At 44.0% G+C, this 15,647-nt stretch overlaps 1 protein-coding gene and 1 pseudogene across 1 annotated transcript; both read left to right on the top strand.

Moving 5' to 3' along the window:
- Positions 1-745: 745 nt before the first annotated feature.
- On the top strand, positions 746-1,166 carry LOC114090015 (DNA-directed RNA polymerases I, II, and III subunit RPABC3-like). The gene is made up of 2 exons (XM_027932035.2): positions 746-974; positions 1,015-1,166. The coding sequence occupies exons 1-2, from the start codon at positions 746-748 to the stop codon at positions 1,164-1,166; spliced, it is 381 nt and encodes a 126-aa protein (XP_027787836.1).
- A 2,297-nt stretch (positions 1,167-3,463) lies between these two features.
- Positions 3,464-4,419, top strand: LOC114090362 (mortality factor 4-like protein 1 pseudogene; annotated as a pseudogene).
- The last annotated feature ends 11,228 nt before the right edge of the window (positions 4,420-15,647 follow it).

Below are 15,647 nucleotides of genomic sequence, written 5' to 3'. Positions count from 1 at the left end.
TAATTCAGTGCTAAGAGTACTTTGCATGCATGAGGCCCTAGGTTCATCCTCAGTTCTTCAGGAGATCTCCCTTGTGATCACTGGGTACAGTTGGGCTGGACTGACACCAGCAACCCTGTGCCTCAAGCAGTGGTGTCTGTTCAAATCCCATAAGGGAGTGCTCTTCTAAACTTCCCAGGCAAGACTGCCAAGAAACAGGGTAAACCAGGCATGGTGGTGCATGTCTGCAATCCCAGCAACTCAGGAGGCTGAAGCAGGAGGATCACAAGTTCAAAACCAGACTCAGCAATTTAGTGAGACCTAAGCAACTTAGCAAGACTCTATCTCAAAATAAAAAGTGCTGGGGATGTGACTCAGTTGTTAAATGCCCTTGAGTTCAATCCCTGGCATAAAAACAAAACAAAATAAACAACCCCCCCCCCCAAAAAAAAAAAAAAGAACAACAACAACAAAAAAAAACTGGGTAATGGACTGGAGATACAGGAGCTCTGCGGTAGAGTGCTTGCCTCACATGCATGAGGCCCTAGGTTCAATCCCCAGTACTGAAAAAAAAAATTAAAAGAAACAGATAAAATTAATGCCTCCTCGTTGCTGCAAGTCGGTGCGCATGCATCATTAGGCTCTGATGTTGCCGCTCCTCAGCCTGCACTTTTTCCCTGTCTCCTCTCAGCAGGAGGGAGTGCGCGAATCCCTCAAGACATGGCTGCTTGCTCTGCGCTTCTGCTGCTACCATGGCCCCCTCACGATGGCTGGCATCCTTTCTGAGGATGTTTTGGATGTGAAAGACATTGATCCAGAGGGTAAAGAGTTTTATGGAGTATCTCTATTGCATTGTGAGAGTGAATCTTTCAAGATGGACCTCGTTTTAGATATAAACATTCATATTTACCCTGTAGACTTGCTTGACAAGTTCCAATTGGTCATAGCTAATACCTTGTATGAAGATGGTACCCTAGGCCTTTCAGGGCTGACCAGTTTGAGTATGTAATGTAGGGGAACGTGTGCAGGATTGAGGGGATGAAATGTCTATGGAAGCGGCAACACACCTCTCTGCTTACGTATTCTATGGGGCTTCACTCATGAGGCTGCAGGGTGATGCCAACAACCTGCAAGGATTTGGAGTGGATTCCAGAGTTTATCTGCTGATGAAGAAACTGGCCTTCTGAAGCTCAAGGGATGCCACCTGCTGCTTGGTCACTCAGGTCGTGGACCTTGTTCAAACCTGAGTAGATGTTCCTACTGTTTACCTAATAAGGAGGAACTAGCTTTCTACCCACTGTTGGTGCATCTGTAGCTAGTCCAAACTCAATGGGAAACTGACTTGTCCATGAAAAACCCAGTGGGAGAGTTTGAAGCGAATCAGAAGTTGTTTTGTGTATATGACTTTTTGATTAAACTTTACTTTTTCAGGAAAAAAAAAAAAATCAATGCTTCCTTTCCTCCCTCCCAACACCCTATCCCCACCCAGCAGGAAACCATCAGTTGGGAGGAGCACCATGTACACTCCTTTTTCCTAGTCCTGGCTTATCTGTGATTTCCCCAGTCTGATTAAAGTCCTCTTGTGTCCTGGACAAACACTGTCAGCTTCCAGCCTTAAAGGTCCCTTGATGAGGGGCTGGGGTTGTAGCTCAGTGGTAGAGCGCTTGCCTCGCACATGTGAGCCACTGGATTTGATCCTCAGCAACACATAAAAATAAGTAAAATAAATAAAGATATTGTGTCCATCTTTAAAAAAAATTAAAAAGGTACCTTGCTGGCCCAGGCTGGCTCTTCACCTTTCAGATACCCTGACCCTGTGATGAGACCCTGAGTAAGAAGAGGGAGGTGCCCAGCTGCCTGACTCATCACGAGGGGCAGGGGAGGGAGGAGAGAGTAGAGACCACAGGCCTGGGAAGGAGGTTCTAGGATGAGCCCTTGGAAGAGGTCACTCTCTGATGAGGTCTCCACTTACCAGGTTCTCCTGCAAGCCACAGGCCTCCAGAGATCGCAACAGTTCCTCTTTGGGACTTACTGTCTCTAGGAGGATAAGTTTAGGTCTGGTACAAATTCAGGTCCCTGTCCTGGTATAAGAGTTAGGAGAAAGGCCTCACCTCAGATATTGTTCCTGGCCTCCCCTCCAACATGTGAGGACAGATGGAGAACCTTGGATCCATGGGCCTGCTTGGGTCTCCCCCAGGCAATGTCAGCCCCTACCAAGATATTAGGAAGCAAGAGCCTTAGAATCTGCAAATTGGACAAGTGCTAGACATTCCTGAGCATCTCAGATTCCCGCCTGGTGTCCTTGGCACAACCAGGAGCTAGCAGGACAGAGGCTCCAAGATACCCACCCCTCCTGTGGTTTTCTCCTCACTTGGACTGGCTCCATCTTCTTGCCTCATACCCCTTCCCACTCTGGTTCTGCTCACTACCCCCACGCAGTCTAACTCACCCACCCAATCATAGACTTTACTCATAAAGGATCTCACTGAAGCTGAAAAGGTCCAGGAAAAGAATTCCATCACAGCTGAGGCCAGGTTGCTCTGAGCATCCCAGCAAGGCAGCCCCAGAGTCAGAGGGCCAAACAGCCTGCTGGCTGCCATGTCTCTAGACCTGCACCCAAGAGCTGCCTGCAGCATGTGTAAAGAGCTTCCATGGTCCAATTCACAGGCCTGGGCTACCATGGTCCAATATCCCTCTTGGTCTTAATTCACCAAAAGGAAATGCCTATTACTGTTTGGAGATGGGGCAGGACCCTGGAAGCCTCAGGCCCCAGAAACTGAACTACTTCTAGGAACTGGTCTGAGTAAAGAAGGTAAATCTTCAAATAGCTGTCTATTCTCTAGGGGCCTAGAGGTCAAGAAAGCACATGCACTGACCTCAGTTTATCAACTCCAGGTTAATCTGAATCACCATTACACCTAGTACCTCCTGATGGAACCTAGCCCAGTACTCTGCTCAGAGCAGCCACTCAGTCCTAACTCAGAGCATCTATCTGCTCCTAGCCCAGATAACCAAGCCAGAAAGAGGCTCAGATATAATCAGAAAAGCTCATAAATCCAGGCATGGTGGAATAAATTCAGTCACTATAATCCCAGCAACTCGGCAGATTAAGGCAGGAGGATCTCAAGTTTGAGATCAGCAAAACTCTGTCTTGGAATAAAGAAATAAATAAATCGGGCCCAAGATGTAGAGCTGGCTGTGCCTGATGGTGCTTCTGAAGCGAAGTTGGGTTGGGTAGAGAGTAGGGGCCGGTAATCGGGGGTGGTGGGAGAAGGAGGAGGCAGAGAATCACTTATAAGTGGCGCCCAGGCAGGACCCAAAGCTGAAATTCCAGGAGGGTGAGCCAGTGCTGTGCTTTCATGGGCCTCTCCTTTATGAAGCAAAGTGTATTAAGGTTGCCATAAAGGACAAACAAGTGAAATACTTTATACATTACAGTGGTTGGAATAAAAATTGGGATGAATGGGTTCCAGAGGGCAGAGTGCTCAAGTATGTGGACACCAATCTGCAGAAACAGCGAGAACTCCAAAAAGCCAATCAGAAGCAGTATGCAGAGGGGAAGATGAGAGGGGCTGCTCCAGGAAAGAAGATATCTGGTCTGCAACAGAAAAATGTTGAAGTGAAAACCAAAAAGAACAAACAGAAAACACCTGGAAATGGAGATGGTGGCAGTACCAGTGAGACATCTCAGCCTACTCGAAAGAAAAGGGCCCAGGTAGCTCCTACTGTTGAAAATGAAGATACATTTATGAACAGAGTTGAAGTTAAAGTAAAGATTCCTGAAGAGCTAAAACCATGGCTTGTTGATGACTGGGACTTAATTACCAGACAAAAACAGCTCTTTTATCTTCCTGCGAAGAAGAATGTGGATTCTATTCTTGAGGATTATGCAAAGTACAAGAAATCTCCAGGAAACACAGATAATAAGGAGTATGCTGTTAATGAAGTTGTGGCAGGAATAAAAGAATACTTTAATGTAATGCTGGGCACTCAACTGCTCTACAAATTTGAGATGCTGAAATCCTTGTAGATCATTCTGATGCACCCATGTCCCAGGTGTATGGAGCGCCACATCTACTGAGATTATTTGTACGAATTGGAGCGATGTTGGCCTATACACCTCTGGATGAGAAGAGCCCTGCTTTATTATTGAATTATTTTCATGATTTCCTCAAGTACCTGGCAAAGAATTCTGCAACTTTGTTTAGTGCCAGGGATTATGAAGTCACCCCTCCTGAATACCATCGGAAAGCAGTGTGAGGAGGTGGACTTCATCCACTTGTTCTGGATCTCGGTAAACACATTTTTGTTCTTAGTCCTTCTCTTGTACAAATGATGTACTTTGAAGATGTTAGTGTATAACAAAATTGATGTTTGTTTTCTGTTTGAATTTAAACAGAGAAAATAAAAGTTGTTACTGCTCCTTTTTTCCTTTCCAAAAAAAAAAAAAAAAAAAAAGAATAAAGAAATAAAGAAAGGGTGGGTATATAGTTCAGTGGTAGAGCACCCTGGGTTCAATCCTTGGTGGGGAGAACAAAACAGAGAAGCTCATCAAATTTATTTACTGAAATAACTATAAAGCAACCAGTCAGATGGATTTACTGGAAGATAGTAAAGCAAAGCTTCACTGAGGTCTCTGCCCAGACTGACCCTTGAGAGTAACTGCTGAGAGGACCCATAAGAGGACACTGTCTTCCTGGTGAAAGCTGGGCTCCAGACTTAAAGTGGCCAAGGTTGCCCTAGAGGGGCCTCAGGCCAAGAAGGTGGTCACACTAGCCCCTACTCAGATCTAAACCCAATGTAGTTCTCCTCAAATGTCTGAGATCCCCCAGGTTGCCCTGCAACATCCCCTCTGCCCCCTGGTGGAGGTTCTAAGCGCACAGAAGAAAGGGAGATCAGGCTGCACTCAGACCACCACCAAACTAGACTGAGGCTGGAAACAAGACTTGTCTGTCCCCTTTCCTCCTCTATAAAGTGAACATGGGCTATGTTGGAATAAGTGGGTACTTCTCAGTGTTCTATGGAATAATGGTCAGACAAGACCCTGTGAAGCAGCTCGGCACGGTGGTGCACGTCTGTACTCCCAGTGACTTGAGAGGCTGAGACAGGAGGATCGTGAGTCCAAAGCAAGTCTCAGCAAAATTGAGGTGCTAAGAAACTCAGTGAGACTCTGTCTCTAAATCAATTACAAAATAGGGCTGGGATGTGGCTCAGGGGCTGAGTGCCCAAGAGTTCAATCTCTGGTATCAAAAAAAAAAAAAAGGGGCTGGGGATGTGGCTCAAGTGGTAGCGCGCTTGCCTGGCATGCGTGCGGCCTGGGTTCGGTCCTCAGCACCACATACAATCAAAGATGTTGTGTCCACCGAAAATGAAAAAATAAATATTAAAATTCTCTCTCTCTTTAAAAAAAAAAAAAAACCTGTGTAGCTGAGTGTGGTGGTGCACAACTGTAACTCAGGAGGCTGAAACAAAAGGATCTCAAGTTCAAGGCCAGACTCAGCAAGATAGTGAGATCCTCCGCAATTTAGCCAGAACCTAGTACAAAAAAAAAAAAAAGATTGTCTGTGAAAAGGGTTTTTCACTCAAGGAAGTATAGGAAACCTCCATGCTGTTCCTTGGAGCCTCACAATTCACAACTTGTTTGTTTCAGGTACTAGGGATTGAACCCAGGGGTGTTCTGCCACTGGGCTATATCCCTAGCCGTTTTTATTTTTCATTTTGAGACAGTGTCTTGCTAAATTGCTCAGGCTGATCTTGAATTTGTGATCCCATGCCTCAACCTCTCAAAGTAAATAGGATTACAAGCTAGTGCCACCACCAGCACCCCACCCCACACCCACACAATATACAATTTTTAAAAGACTCTAAGTAGTGATACAGAAAAGGAAACTTTCACTCTAATTAATCTTGATTTCCTCAAATCCACTTTCTAGACCCATACAAACATCCCAGAAGGCCTGGGGCGTGCCTTGGAGTCTGAACCTTGGATTGGAATGGGCCCAGCCCCAGTTCCCTCTGGGGCAGACATTGCCCCCAGTTCCCTTTGGGGCAGACATTGCTTAGGGTTACAAAGGAATTTGGGGAGTGAGGGGGTGGAAACCAGGGTCCCAACCCCCACCCTGCCATCCTCCTAGACCATACCCGTACAGCACTTGCCAAATGTAGGCATTTGCCAACCAGCTGTGGGCAGATGGAGCAAGAGGCTTTACCTCAGCCAGAACAAGAGGGAGCCTCAGGAACAATGTCACACACCAGAGGCCCATGGATTGAGAAAGGCAGGGACAGGGCGATGACACTACAGGCCCTAACACAGTGTTTCTTCCTCTGAGCACATCTGTGGGCTGGAGGGGGTGGGGCAGGATACCCAAGTATAAGCTGTAAGGAGAGCTCAGCTGCTACCCAGCACCTCTGACTTCCAGGGGGAGGACCCCAAGAAATTACAAGAAAACTAAGCCCTTTGAGATGAAGTCCTCCCCCTATTCCAGAACCTCCCTAATGCCCAGTGTCCTCCATTCACTGCCCATGGCCTCACCTGGGTCAGACTTCATTACCTCTACTTGTTGGGGAATCACTTCCCAAAGTTTCCAGTGCTGGACACCCACTTGCAATAGGTTACAGGAATGTGATGTCACACCCTTCATATTGTTAATTGTATATGGTAGACTGGGGGACCGTGAGGGTCAGCAACCTCTCACATTTCTCTAACATACTTATTTGAAACTTCTTCCTTTTTTTTTTTTTAAATACCTTTATTTCACTTATTTATTTTTATGTGGCGCTGAGGATCGAACCCAGGGTCTCTAATGTGGTATGCAAGCGCTCTATCACTGAACCACAACCCCAAGCCTTTATTTGAAACTTTTTTTTTTTTTTTTTAAAGAGAGAGTGGCGGGGGGAGAGAGACAGAGAGAGACAGAGAATTTTTTAATATTTATTTTTTAGTTCTCGGCGGACACAACATCTTTGTTTGTATGTGGTGCTGAGGATCGAACCCAGGCAGCACGCATGCCAGGCGAGCGCGCTACCGCTTGAGCCACATCCCCAGCCCGTATTTGAAACTTCTGAAAAGCATTTATATCACATGCTTTGTTCTGTCCTGTGAAGGCCTCTGAAGGGCTGACCAGCAACCATTCCTCCATTTCCAGCTGAGACTAACAGTTGTCAAGAGGCTGCCATAGAAGATAAATGGCCAGCAGAAACCAACAACATAGGTGTGGGGCTCCTGACCCTGAACATTTTGAACCCTGCAAAATTTTCTGGAAACAGATCCCCAGAAATTGGAGTGCATTTTTTTCTCATACAGTGCTTAGCTTTCAGCCTTTGTCCTAATGACAGCTGCCTTTTCTGTCAACGCAGAATATTTTTTTCCAAATATTCTCCCGAGAAAACAGTGCCCTCTGGTGGTCTGCTTGGGTCCTCTGGGGGAAGAGCAGGACAAAATGTCCTCAACCTCCTCAGAAGGGAAAAACCTGCCTCACCACCCCAACACCATGTCAGTCCATCTTCCATGGGGAAGAGGGAGAAGGAATGATGGCTGCTCAGAGGCCCTTTCTTTTTCTTTCTTTTTTTTTTTTTTTTTGTCTTTTTTTTTATGTAGCAGATATTTTATTAGTTTGTACTAATACATTTTCATATTACAAAGGCAATTGAGTGGAACTTTTTTTTTCATGTTTTGGTATGAGGATGGAATCCAGGGACCCTTAACCACTAAGCCACATCTCCAGCTCTTTTTATTTTTTTATTTTGAGACAGGATCTTTTTTTTTTTAATTTTTATTAGTTTTTGATGGATCCTTATTCATTTATTTGTTTATATGTGGTGTTGAGAATCGAACCCAGTACCTCACACATGCTAGGCAAGCACTCTACCACTAAGCCACAACCCCAGCCTGAGCCACAACTTGCCAAGTTGCTTAGGGCCTTGCAAAATTGCTGAACCTGGCTTTGAATTTCAGATGCTCCTGCCTCAGCTTCCCAAGCCACTGGGATTACAGGCATTTGCCACTGCCCCTGGCTCAGAGGCCCTTTCTAAATCCACTGCCTTCAGGATAACATTCAAACGCTTGGTCTTCATTCACTCCACAAACATTTCTCCAAGTCTCCATGAGCCAAGCTCTAGCCTGCTCTGGGAACAAGAGGCCATGCTGCTCCAGGGGGCTCCCAGATTATCCATGAGGCCTGAGGCTGTTCTCTTCCCCCATGCCTGGTTCCTACCATTGCCAGACCAAAGAATTCCTTCCCTGTGATCCCTCAAACCCCCATGACCACCACCACCAGCAGCAACCAGACAGAGGAAGGAAAATCTGGAGAGTGGTAGCCTGAAAGCCATATCAGGTAAATGTCTCTAGGAGTGGTCAAGTGTATCTAGTTATCTACTGCTGGGTAGATAACAACAAGGACTGCAAATTGGCCACAGTGAAGTCCCTAGAGAACTTGACAAAAGGGCTAGAGTTGTGGCTCAGTGGAGGAGTGCTTGCCTCGCACATGCAAGGCCCTGGATTCAATCCTCAGCACCACATAAAAATAAATAAACAAAATAAAGATATTGTATCCATCTACAACTAAAAAAGATATTAAAAAAGAAGAAGAAGAACTTGACAAAAGGTGTTTCCTATGAAATAGGGAAGGTGATGTCTGACTGGAGTTGGTTCAAAATAAAATGGAGCCGGATGTGATGTACTCCCAGAAGCTCAGGAGCTGAGGCAGGAGGATTATGAGTTCAAAGCCAGCCTCAGCAATGGCTAAGCAACTCAGTGAGACCCTGTTTCTAAATAAAATTACAAAATATGGCTGGGGATGTGGCTTGGTGGTTCAGTGCCCCTGAGTTCAATCCCTGGTTTAAAAAAAAAAAAAAAAGATAAAATGGGATAAGAGAAATTAGAGACAATATTGTGGGTATAGAGTCTAGGTCTCTTCCAGCATGCATGTACTCTATCAATGAACTACATCCCTAGCCCTAGAGAAAACATTTTTTGAGGATTTTTTTTTTTTTTTTTTTGGTATCAGGATTGAACTCAGGGCCACTTGACCACTGGGCCACAAACCCAGCCCCATTTTGTATTTTATTTAAAGACAGAGTCTCACTGAGTTACTTAGCACCTTGATTTTGCTGAGGCTGGCTTTGGACTCATGATACTCCTGCCTCACACTCCTGAGCCACTGGGATTAGAGGTGTGAGCCACCACACTCGACTTTTTGAGGATTTTTACTGTGAAGGGGAAGAGTATAACTGGAGGGAAAAATGCCATCAAGAGAAGGTTTTGTTGTGGTATTTTGCTATTCTGGGAATGGAACCCAAGTGCCTAGGGCATGCTCAACTCCTTTTCTACCACTAAACTATAACCTCAGACCTGATTTTTTGTTGTTGTCATTGTTTTTTGTTTTGTTGTTGTTGTTGTTTTGTGTGGGGGGGGTGGGTTTTTTTTGTTGTTGTTGTTGTTTTTTTAAATTTTGTTTTGTTGTTGTTGTTTTATTTTATTTGCTTTTGTACAGAGCTGAAGATTGGACCTATGGCCTGACACATTCCAGGAAATCACTTTACCATTGCATTTAACCTCTAGACATGTTTATTTTTTATTTTTTATTCTTTTGAGACTGGGAAGACAGGGTGTTACTAAATTGCCCAGACTAGCCTCAAACTTGCAATCCTCCTGCCTCAGTCTCCTAGGTTGCTAGGATTACAGGTGGATGCTATCAGCTCAGTTACTTTGTTTCTTGATCTGGGTGTTGATTGCATGAGTGTGCTTACCTTGTGGAAATTCATTGAGCTGCACATTCATGATTTGTTCCCTGTCCTATATGAATAGTATGTTTCAATAATCAAAGTTTGTTATAATTAAAAAAAAAAAAACAGGCCGGGTATGGTGGCACATATATGTCATTTCAGCAATTTGGGAGGTAGAGACAGAAGATCTCAAGTTCAAGGTTAGCCTGGGCAAACTTAATAAGACCCTGTCTCAAAATAAAAAATGAAAAGGGCTGGGAATGTACCACAGTGGTAGAGCACTACCACTGTTAAGTCCCCAGTATCACCAAAAAAAAAAAAAAAAAAAAAGAACTGTTTCCAAAATTTACCCTTGTTGCTCCTTGCAATCACCCTCCCCCAGTGTAACCAGAACCTTAATTTGTATCACCAAGAATTACAAAACAGAACTTGACTTTTGGAGGGAGGTTTTGGGGATTGAGTTCAGGGCCTTGTGCATGTAAAGCAAGTGTCTACCATGTACACCCCCAGCCCTTTCTATATTAAGGAAGGGTCTAATTAAATTGTCCAGGTTGGCCTCAAACTTGTGACCCTCCTGCCTTAGCCTCCCGAATAGCTGGGATGACTGACACAGGCAGTCCTCAGTGCTGGTGCTCTTAGATTGAGGTGCCTAAAGTTGTCTTTGCATACACTCAGTCTTCATGCTAATTAACCCCAAAACTATACTGAGTGCCAAGCCCAGACAATCCACAGGCACAAAACTAAGCTCTTCAGGCAGGCGTGGTTACACATACCTATAATCCCAGTGATTTAGGAGGCTAAGGCAGAAGAATCACAAGTTTGAGACTAGCCTTAACAATTTAGTGAGGCACTAAACAACTTTTCAAGACCCTGCCTCGAATTAAAATTTAGAAGGGAAGAGCTGTAATTCAGTGGTAAAGTGCCCCTGAGTTCAAATCCCAGTCCCGGAAAAAAAGAAAGAAACATTACTCTCTATTCAGGTGCTTGAGTCACTGCCTAGAAATTTTCCAAATTCCTCTCTTCCCCCCACCCAGGCCAATCTTTTTTTTTTTTTTTTTTTTAATATTTATTTATTTTTTTTAGTTTTCAGCGGACACAACATCTTTGTTTGTATGTGGTGCTGAGGATCGAACCCGGGCCGCACCCATGCCAGGTGAGCACACTACCACTTGAGCCACATCCCCAGCCCCCCAGGCCAATCTTAACTCTCACTTATCAAAAGACTCTTTCAAGGTTCTCAAGGTCAGTTCCTTTCTCTGTGGCTGAGGTCTCCACCTTGATTCAGAATTTCCCAGATCAGGAGGACAGCCAGCTCCTAGTTCCTCAATCCTCCCAACCCTGCAGTAAATCTTATTCTCTTATCAACCACTCTCCACACCCTTGGTCCACAATACAAGGCCAAACCCTTCAGCAAGATCTAAGGTCTTCAAGAACTGTGCCACACACTTGGGTCTCTCACAACCACTCCCAGGGGCCCATTCTAGAGCAAATCAGTGGTAGTTCTCACTAACTGCAGAATTCTTTCTCACATGCTGCATCTGGGGCACCTTATAGAGCACTTATCTCTCCCTACCACCTAGGGTCCCTTTTCCAGGGACTCACAACTTCCAATTTCAGCAGCTTTAATCAATTCCCTTTGGGCCAGGCACATGCCTATAATCCCCACTACCCAGAAAGCTGAGGTAAGAGAATCACAAATTCTAGGCCAGCCTGGGCAACTTGGGGGAGACCCTGCCCCAAAAAAGCATTTTTAAAGAGCTGGGGATGTAGCTCAGTGGTAGAGTGCTTGCCTAGCCAGAGTTCACTCCCAACCACTGCAAAAAGTAATAATAATACTAATAAATAAGAAGAAGAAGAAGAAAAATAGGGCTGGGGTTGTAGGTCAGTCATGGAGAGCTTGCCTCTGACGTGTGAGGCACTGGGTTCAATCCTCCACACCATATGAAAATAAATAAACAAAATAAAAATATTTTTAAAAGAATAATAAAAATAAATCTCCTTTGGGAAGTGTCTCCTCCAAACTCCTCCACACTCTCTTCCCCTCCTAAAGATCTCTTTTGTCTCTGCACAAATGACAGCCATTATCATGGTGATGATTCCTTTATCATAAGGATCCTGAGGCTTAGCTGAGAAGAGCTCCCTAAGGGTAGGAATTGTGACATTTATATTTCAAGCACTGATTTTGTCTCAGTAGATACTGAATAAATATTTATTGAATGAATGAATGCAATAAGGTGGGTATTGAGTAAAGTATTAAATTGCATAAAAGAGTAAGAGCAGAATGACAGAGATACGACAGGGAAAAATATTGAAACTTGGAAGGGGTACATGTCATGTGAACTGTGACAGCAGAGAGGGCTAAATGGTTAGTGGTTTCTAGAGGGATTTCTCCTGGCAGGTACTGGACAGTTTGTGAGCAAAAAAAAGGGATGAAGACAGAGAGGAAGATACCTTACTGTGAAGAACCTGGTGTTGGGGCCAAAAAGGTTTTGAGCTTCAGACTGTCAATCATTGCTTTAATTTTTTTTTAAAGTCATTGCTTTTCAAATTAGGTGGTAAGTCATCATATGTTTGTTTTAGTGGATCATAACCAGAGATTGATTGGTTGGTTTTTAAAGTGATATATAATAAAGTACAAAATAGGGTATTATTTGTTTGCTTGATTGTTTTTCTTTTGTTTTGTTTTAGTACAAGGAATTAAAGCGAGGGGTGCTTAACCACTAAGCCACATCCCCAGCCCTTTTAATATTTTTATTTTGAGACAGGGTCTCACTAGGTTGCTGAGGCTGGCTTTGAACTTGGCAATCCTCCTGCCTCAGCCTCTCAAATCGCTAGGATTCCTGGCATGCACCACCAAGCACGGCTTATATATTGTTGTATGAGTAAATAATGTGTTTAAAATGCTTTATTATTATTATTATTAGCTACACACAACATTACAATGATCTTGGCAATTCATACATTTGAATCATTGGGGTATAATTTCTCATTTTTCTGATTGTACAGATTGCAGAATCACATTGGTCATAGAGTCACCTATGTGTGGTTTTGTGTGTCCTGCGTCATTCCAAAACATGTGGAAGCCCTGCTTTAAGTCATGGGGGCACTTAAAGGGTTCTTGAGCAGAGAGTACTAGGAAATCAGATTTGCATTTGGAAAGATCACCTGGGAGTTAGGACTTGAAAGTTCAGTTGGCAACCAGCAACAGGAGGGAAAAGGAGTAAATGAAGGTGCTATGTCTGTCCAAAGGGACTCGGAAGAGTAGAATGAATTGAAATGAGTATTTCAATTTGAGAAAGTGGAGTTGAGTTGCCAGTGGGCCATTCTAGGTGGACTCAGGAGAGGGGCTGGAGTTCAGGAGGGAGAGTCCAGTAGGAGACAGGAATTCAGGATTTCTATGAGATAAGGGAGGAGGCCACAAGGAGTACTTAGAGTGGGTGAAATTGTTCAGAAGTTCCAATATAAAATGGTGAGGGCTTCTGCTAGAAGAGTTTGCCGCTGCAGGGCAGACATAACCAGGAAGCAGGATTTAGTCTATACGCAGAATAGTAACTACAAAACTCATTCCCTTGTATAATTCAACATAAGTACAAATTATTTATTAGAATTTTCTTATGTCTGGCCTTAAAAGATAGATAGTTCGGTGGTCGACAGACCTGGCTGTGTTTAGAATAATACAGACAGCAAGGTACAGTGGCATACCTCTGTAATCCTAGTGGCTCCGGAGGCTGAGCCAGGAGGATCACAAGTTCAATACCAGCCTCCTCAGCAATTTATCAAAGCCCTAAACAACTTAGTGAGACCCTGACTCAAAATAAAAAATAAAAAGGGCTGGGGATGTAGCTTAGTGATTAAGCGCCCCTGGGCTCAATCTTTGCTACAAAAAAATAATAGTAATCCAGAGAAAGCTTTGTGAGTATACAGATTCCAAGCAGGACCCCACACCAGGCCTATGAAGAGAAGTCTATTATGTCTGACCTTCCTTCTTAGTGTTAAACTAAACCCTGTAGTCTCCAGGGAGGCTTGTACTGCATCCCATAATTCAGTCCTGCTACCAGCAGAGTTGAATGAAAGCACATGCAAAATGTTGAATCAAAAAGGAATGTTTCTTTCTCTTCAGAAAATAAGACATAAATTTTTTTTTTAAAATTTCAATATTTATTTTTCAGTTTTCGGCAGACACAACATCTTTGTTTGTATGTGGTGCTAAGGATCCAACCCGGGCCGCACGCATGCCAGGCAAGTGCGCTACCGCTTGAGCCACATCCCCAGCCCAAGACTTATAAATTGATGGAGGAAAATACTGAGGTTTTGGGGTTTTATTTGTAGCAAAGAGAATTCTTCATTATTTTATTTTATTTGGTGCCCTTGTATCTAAGACCTCACACATGCCAAGCACATGCAGTACCATTGAGCAACACTCCCCACCCTGGCAATCCCTTCTTTAAACAGAATACAACATACAGGGCACTATAATACATAGTACAGATTAAAAAGTCGCGCTTCTGTGGTTGCCAAGGAAGAGCCAGGGGCCCTACTAAGGTCCCTCCCTGTTTGAGACATACCACCCACAGGTAGAAAACAGAGGCCTACTCTTCTCCCTCTGCATTACCCCTTCCCCAGTTCAAGTCACCATCCCATCTCAGAATATGACTGCCACAATTGCCTTCAATCCCTTTCCCCCTCTCTACAATTGCTGCTTTCTAATCCATTCTCCACTCTGCCCCCACTAATTGCTGCTTTCTAATCCATTCTCCACTCTGCCCAAAAAGGTTATCAGTTTTAAATGCCTATGTAAACCTTTCAATTTTTTTTCACACCCCTATTAGAATAAAGTCCAAATTCCAAGATGTGGTCTAGCAGCCTGGGCTCTTGCCTGCCTCCCTAATTTCCTGTCGCAACCTGTTGACTACCAGATATAGAACTCCCTCCATCCTCAGGGCCTTTGTTTAAGACCTTGTCTCTCAGTCCAAATTCCTCAAGGATTTCCTGACCTACTGGGCCAGACCAGATCATATTCCTTTTTCTTTCTTTCTTTTATTTTTAGTCCTGGAAATGGAACCCATGTCCTTGTGCATGCTAGGCAAGTACTCTACTACTGAGCTGCATGTGAAGCCTCAGATGCCCTTCTTTTATTATTATTATTATTTTTTAATACCTTTGTTTTATTTATTTATTTTTATATGGTGCTGAGGATCGAACCCAGGGCCTCACATATGCTAGGCAAGTGCTCTACCACTGAGCCACAACCCCAGCCCCTCAGATGCCCTTCTTAACTTTCTGGTTTTTGTTTTGCTTTAGAGCTGGGGATCTAACCCAGAGCCTCATGCAGGCTAGACAAGAGCTCTACTGCTACCTCAGATACTTTTTTTTTTTTTGCACTGGGAATTGAATCCAGGGGCACTAAACCATGGGACCACATCCCCAGTCCCTTCTTATTTTCTATATTGAGACAGCATCTCACTAAATTGCTTAGGGCCTCGCTAAATTGCTGAGGCTGGCTTTGAACTTGCGATCCTGCTGCCTGTGCCTCCCTAGCTACTGGAATTACAGACATGCTCCACCATGCCTGGCTTTCAAATACCCTTCTTAAACACCCTCAAAGCACTCATATTTTTTTCTTCACAGAATGTATTAATTTAGCCTATATGTACTGAGGGGTCTCCTGAACCGGGCACTGGGTGGTAGGAAAAAAGAAAGTTCAAGGTCCTTACTCTTTGAGTTTGTAATAATTTGAGGGAGTTGGCCTAGTTAATTAATCACAGAAACAGATACAAACAAGTGTTTAACTTCTTTGTTGGAAATGTTATGGTATGTTAATGTACTTCTCATTCGGGAATGTCCTGTGTGTGTATGTGTATGTGTGTGCTTTATAATAGGGATTTAATCCAGGGGTGTTTTACCACTAAGTCACATCCCCAGCCCCTCACTCAGCCTCCTGAGTA

This window comes from Marmota flaviventris, chromosome 1, assembly GCF_047511675.1.
Source record: "Marmota flaviventris isolate mMarFla1 chromosome 1, mMarFla1.hap1, whole genome shotgun sequence".
NCBI classification, from domain to species: domain Eukaryota; kingdom Metazoa; phylum Chordata; class Mammalia; order Rodentia; family Sciuridae; genus Marmota; species Marmota flaviventris.
Note: the sequence above shows the minus strand (reverse complement) of the source record. Positions and strands in the feature narration are given on the sequence as shown.

Coding starts and splice junctions, on each gene's coding strand:
- LOC114090015 (XM_027932035.2), top strand. CDS start 746: ATGGCTGGCATCCTTTCTGAGGATGTTTTGGATGTGAAAGACATTGAT. Junction 975..1,014: donor AGGCCTTTCAGGGCTGACCA/GTTTGAGTATGT, acceptor TGCAGGATTGAG/GGGATGAAATGTCTATGGAA.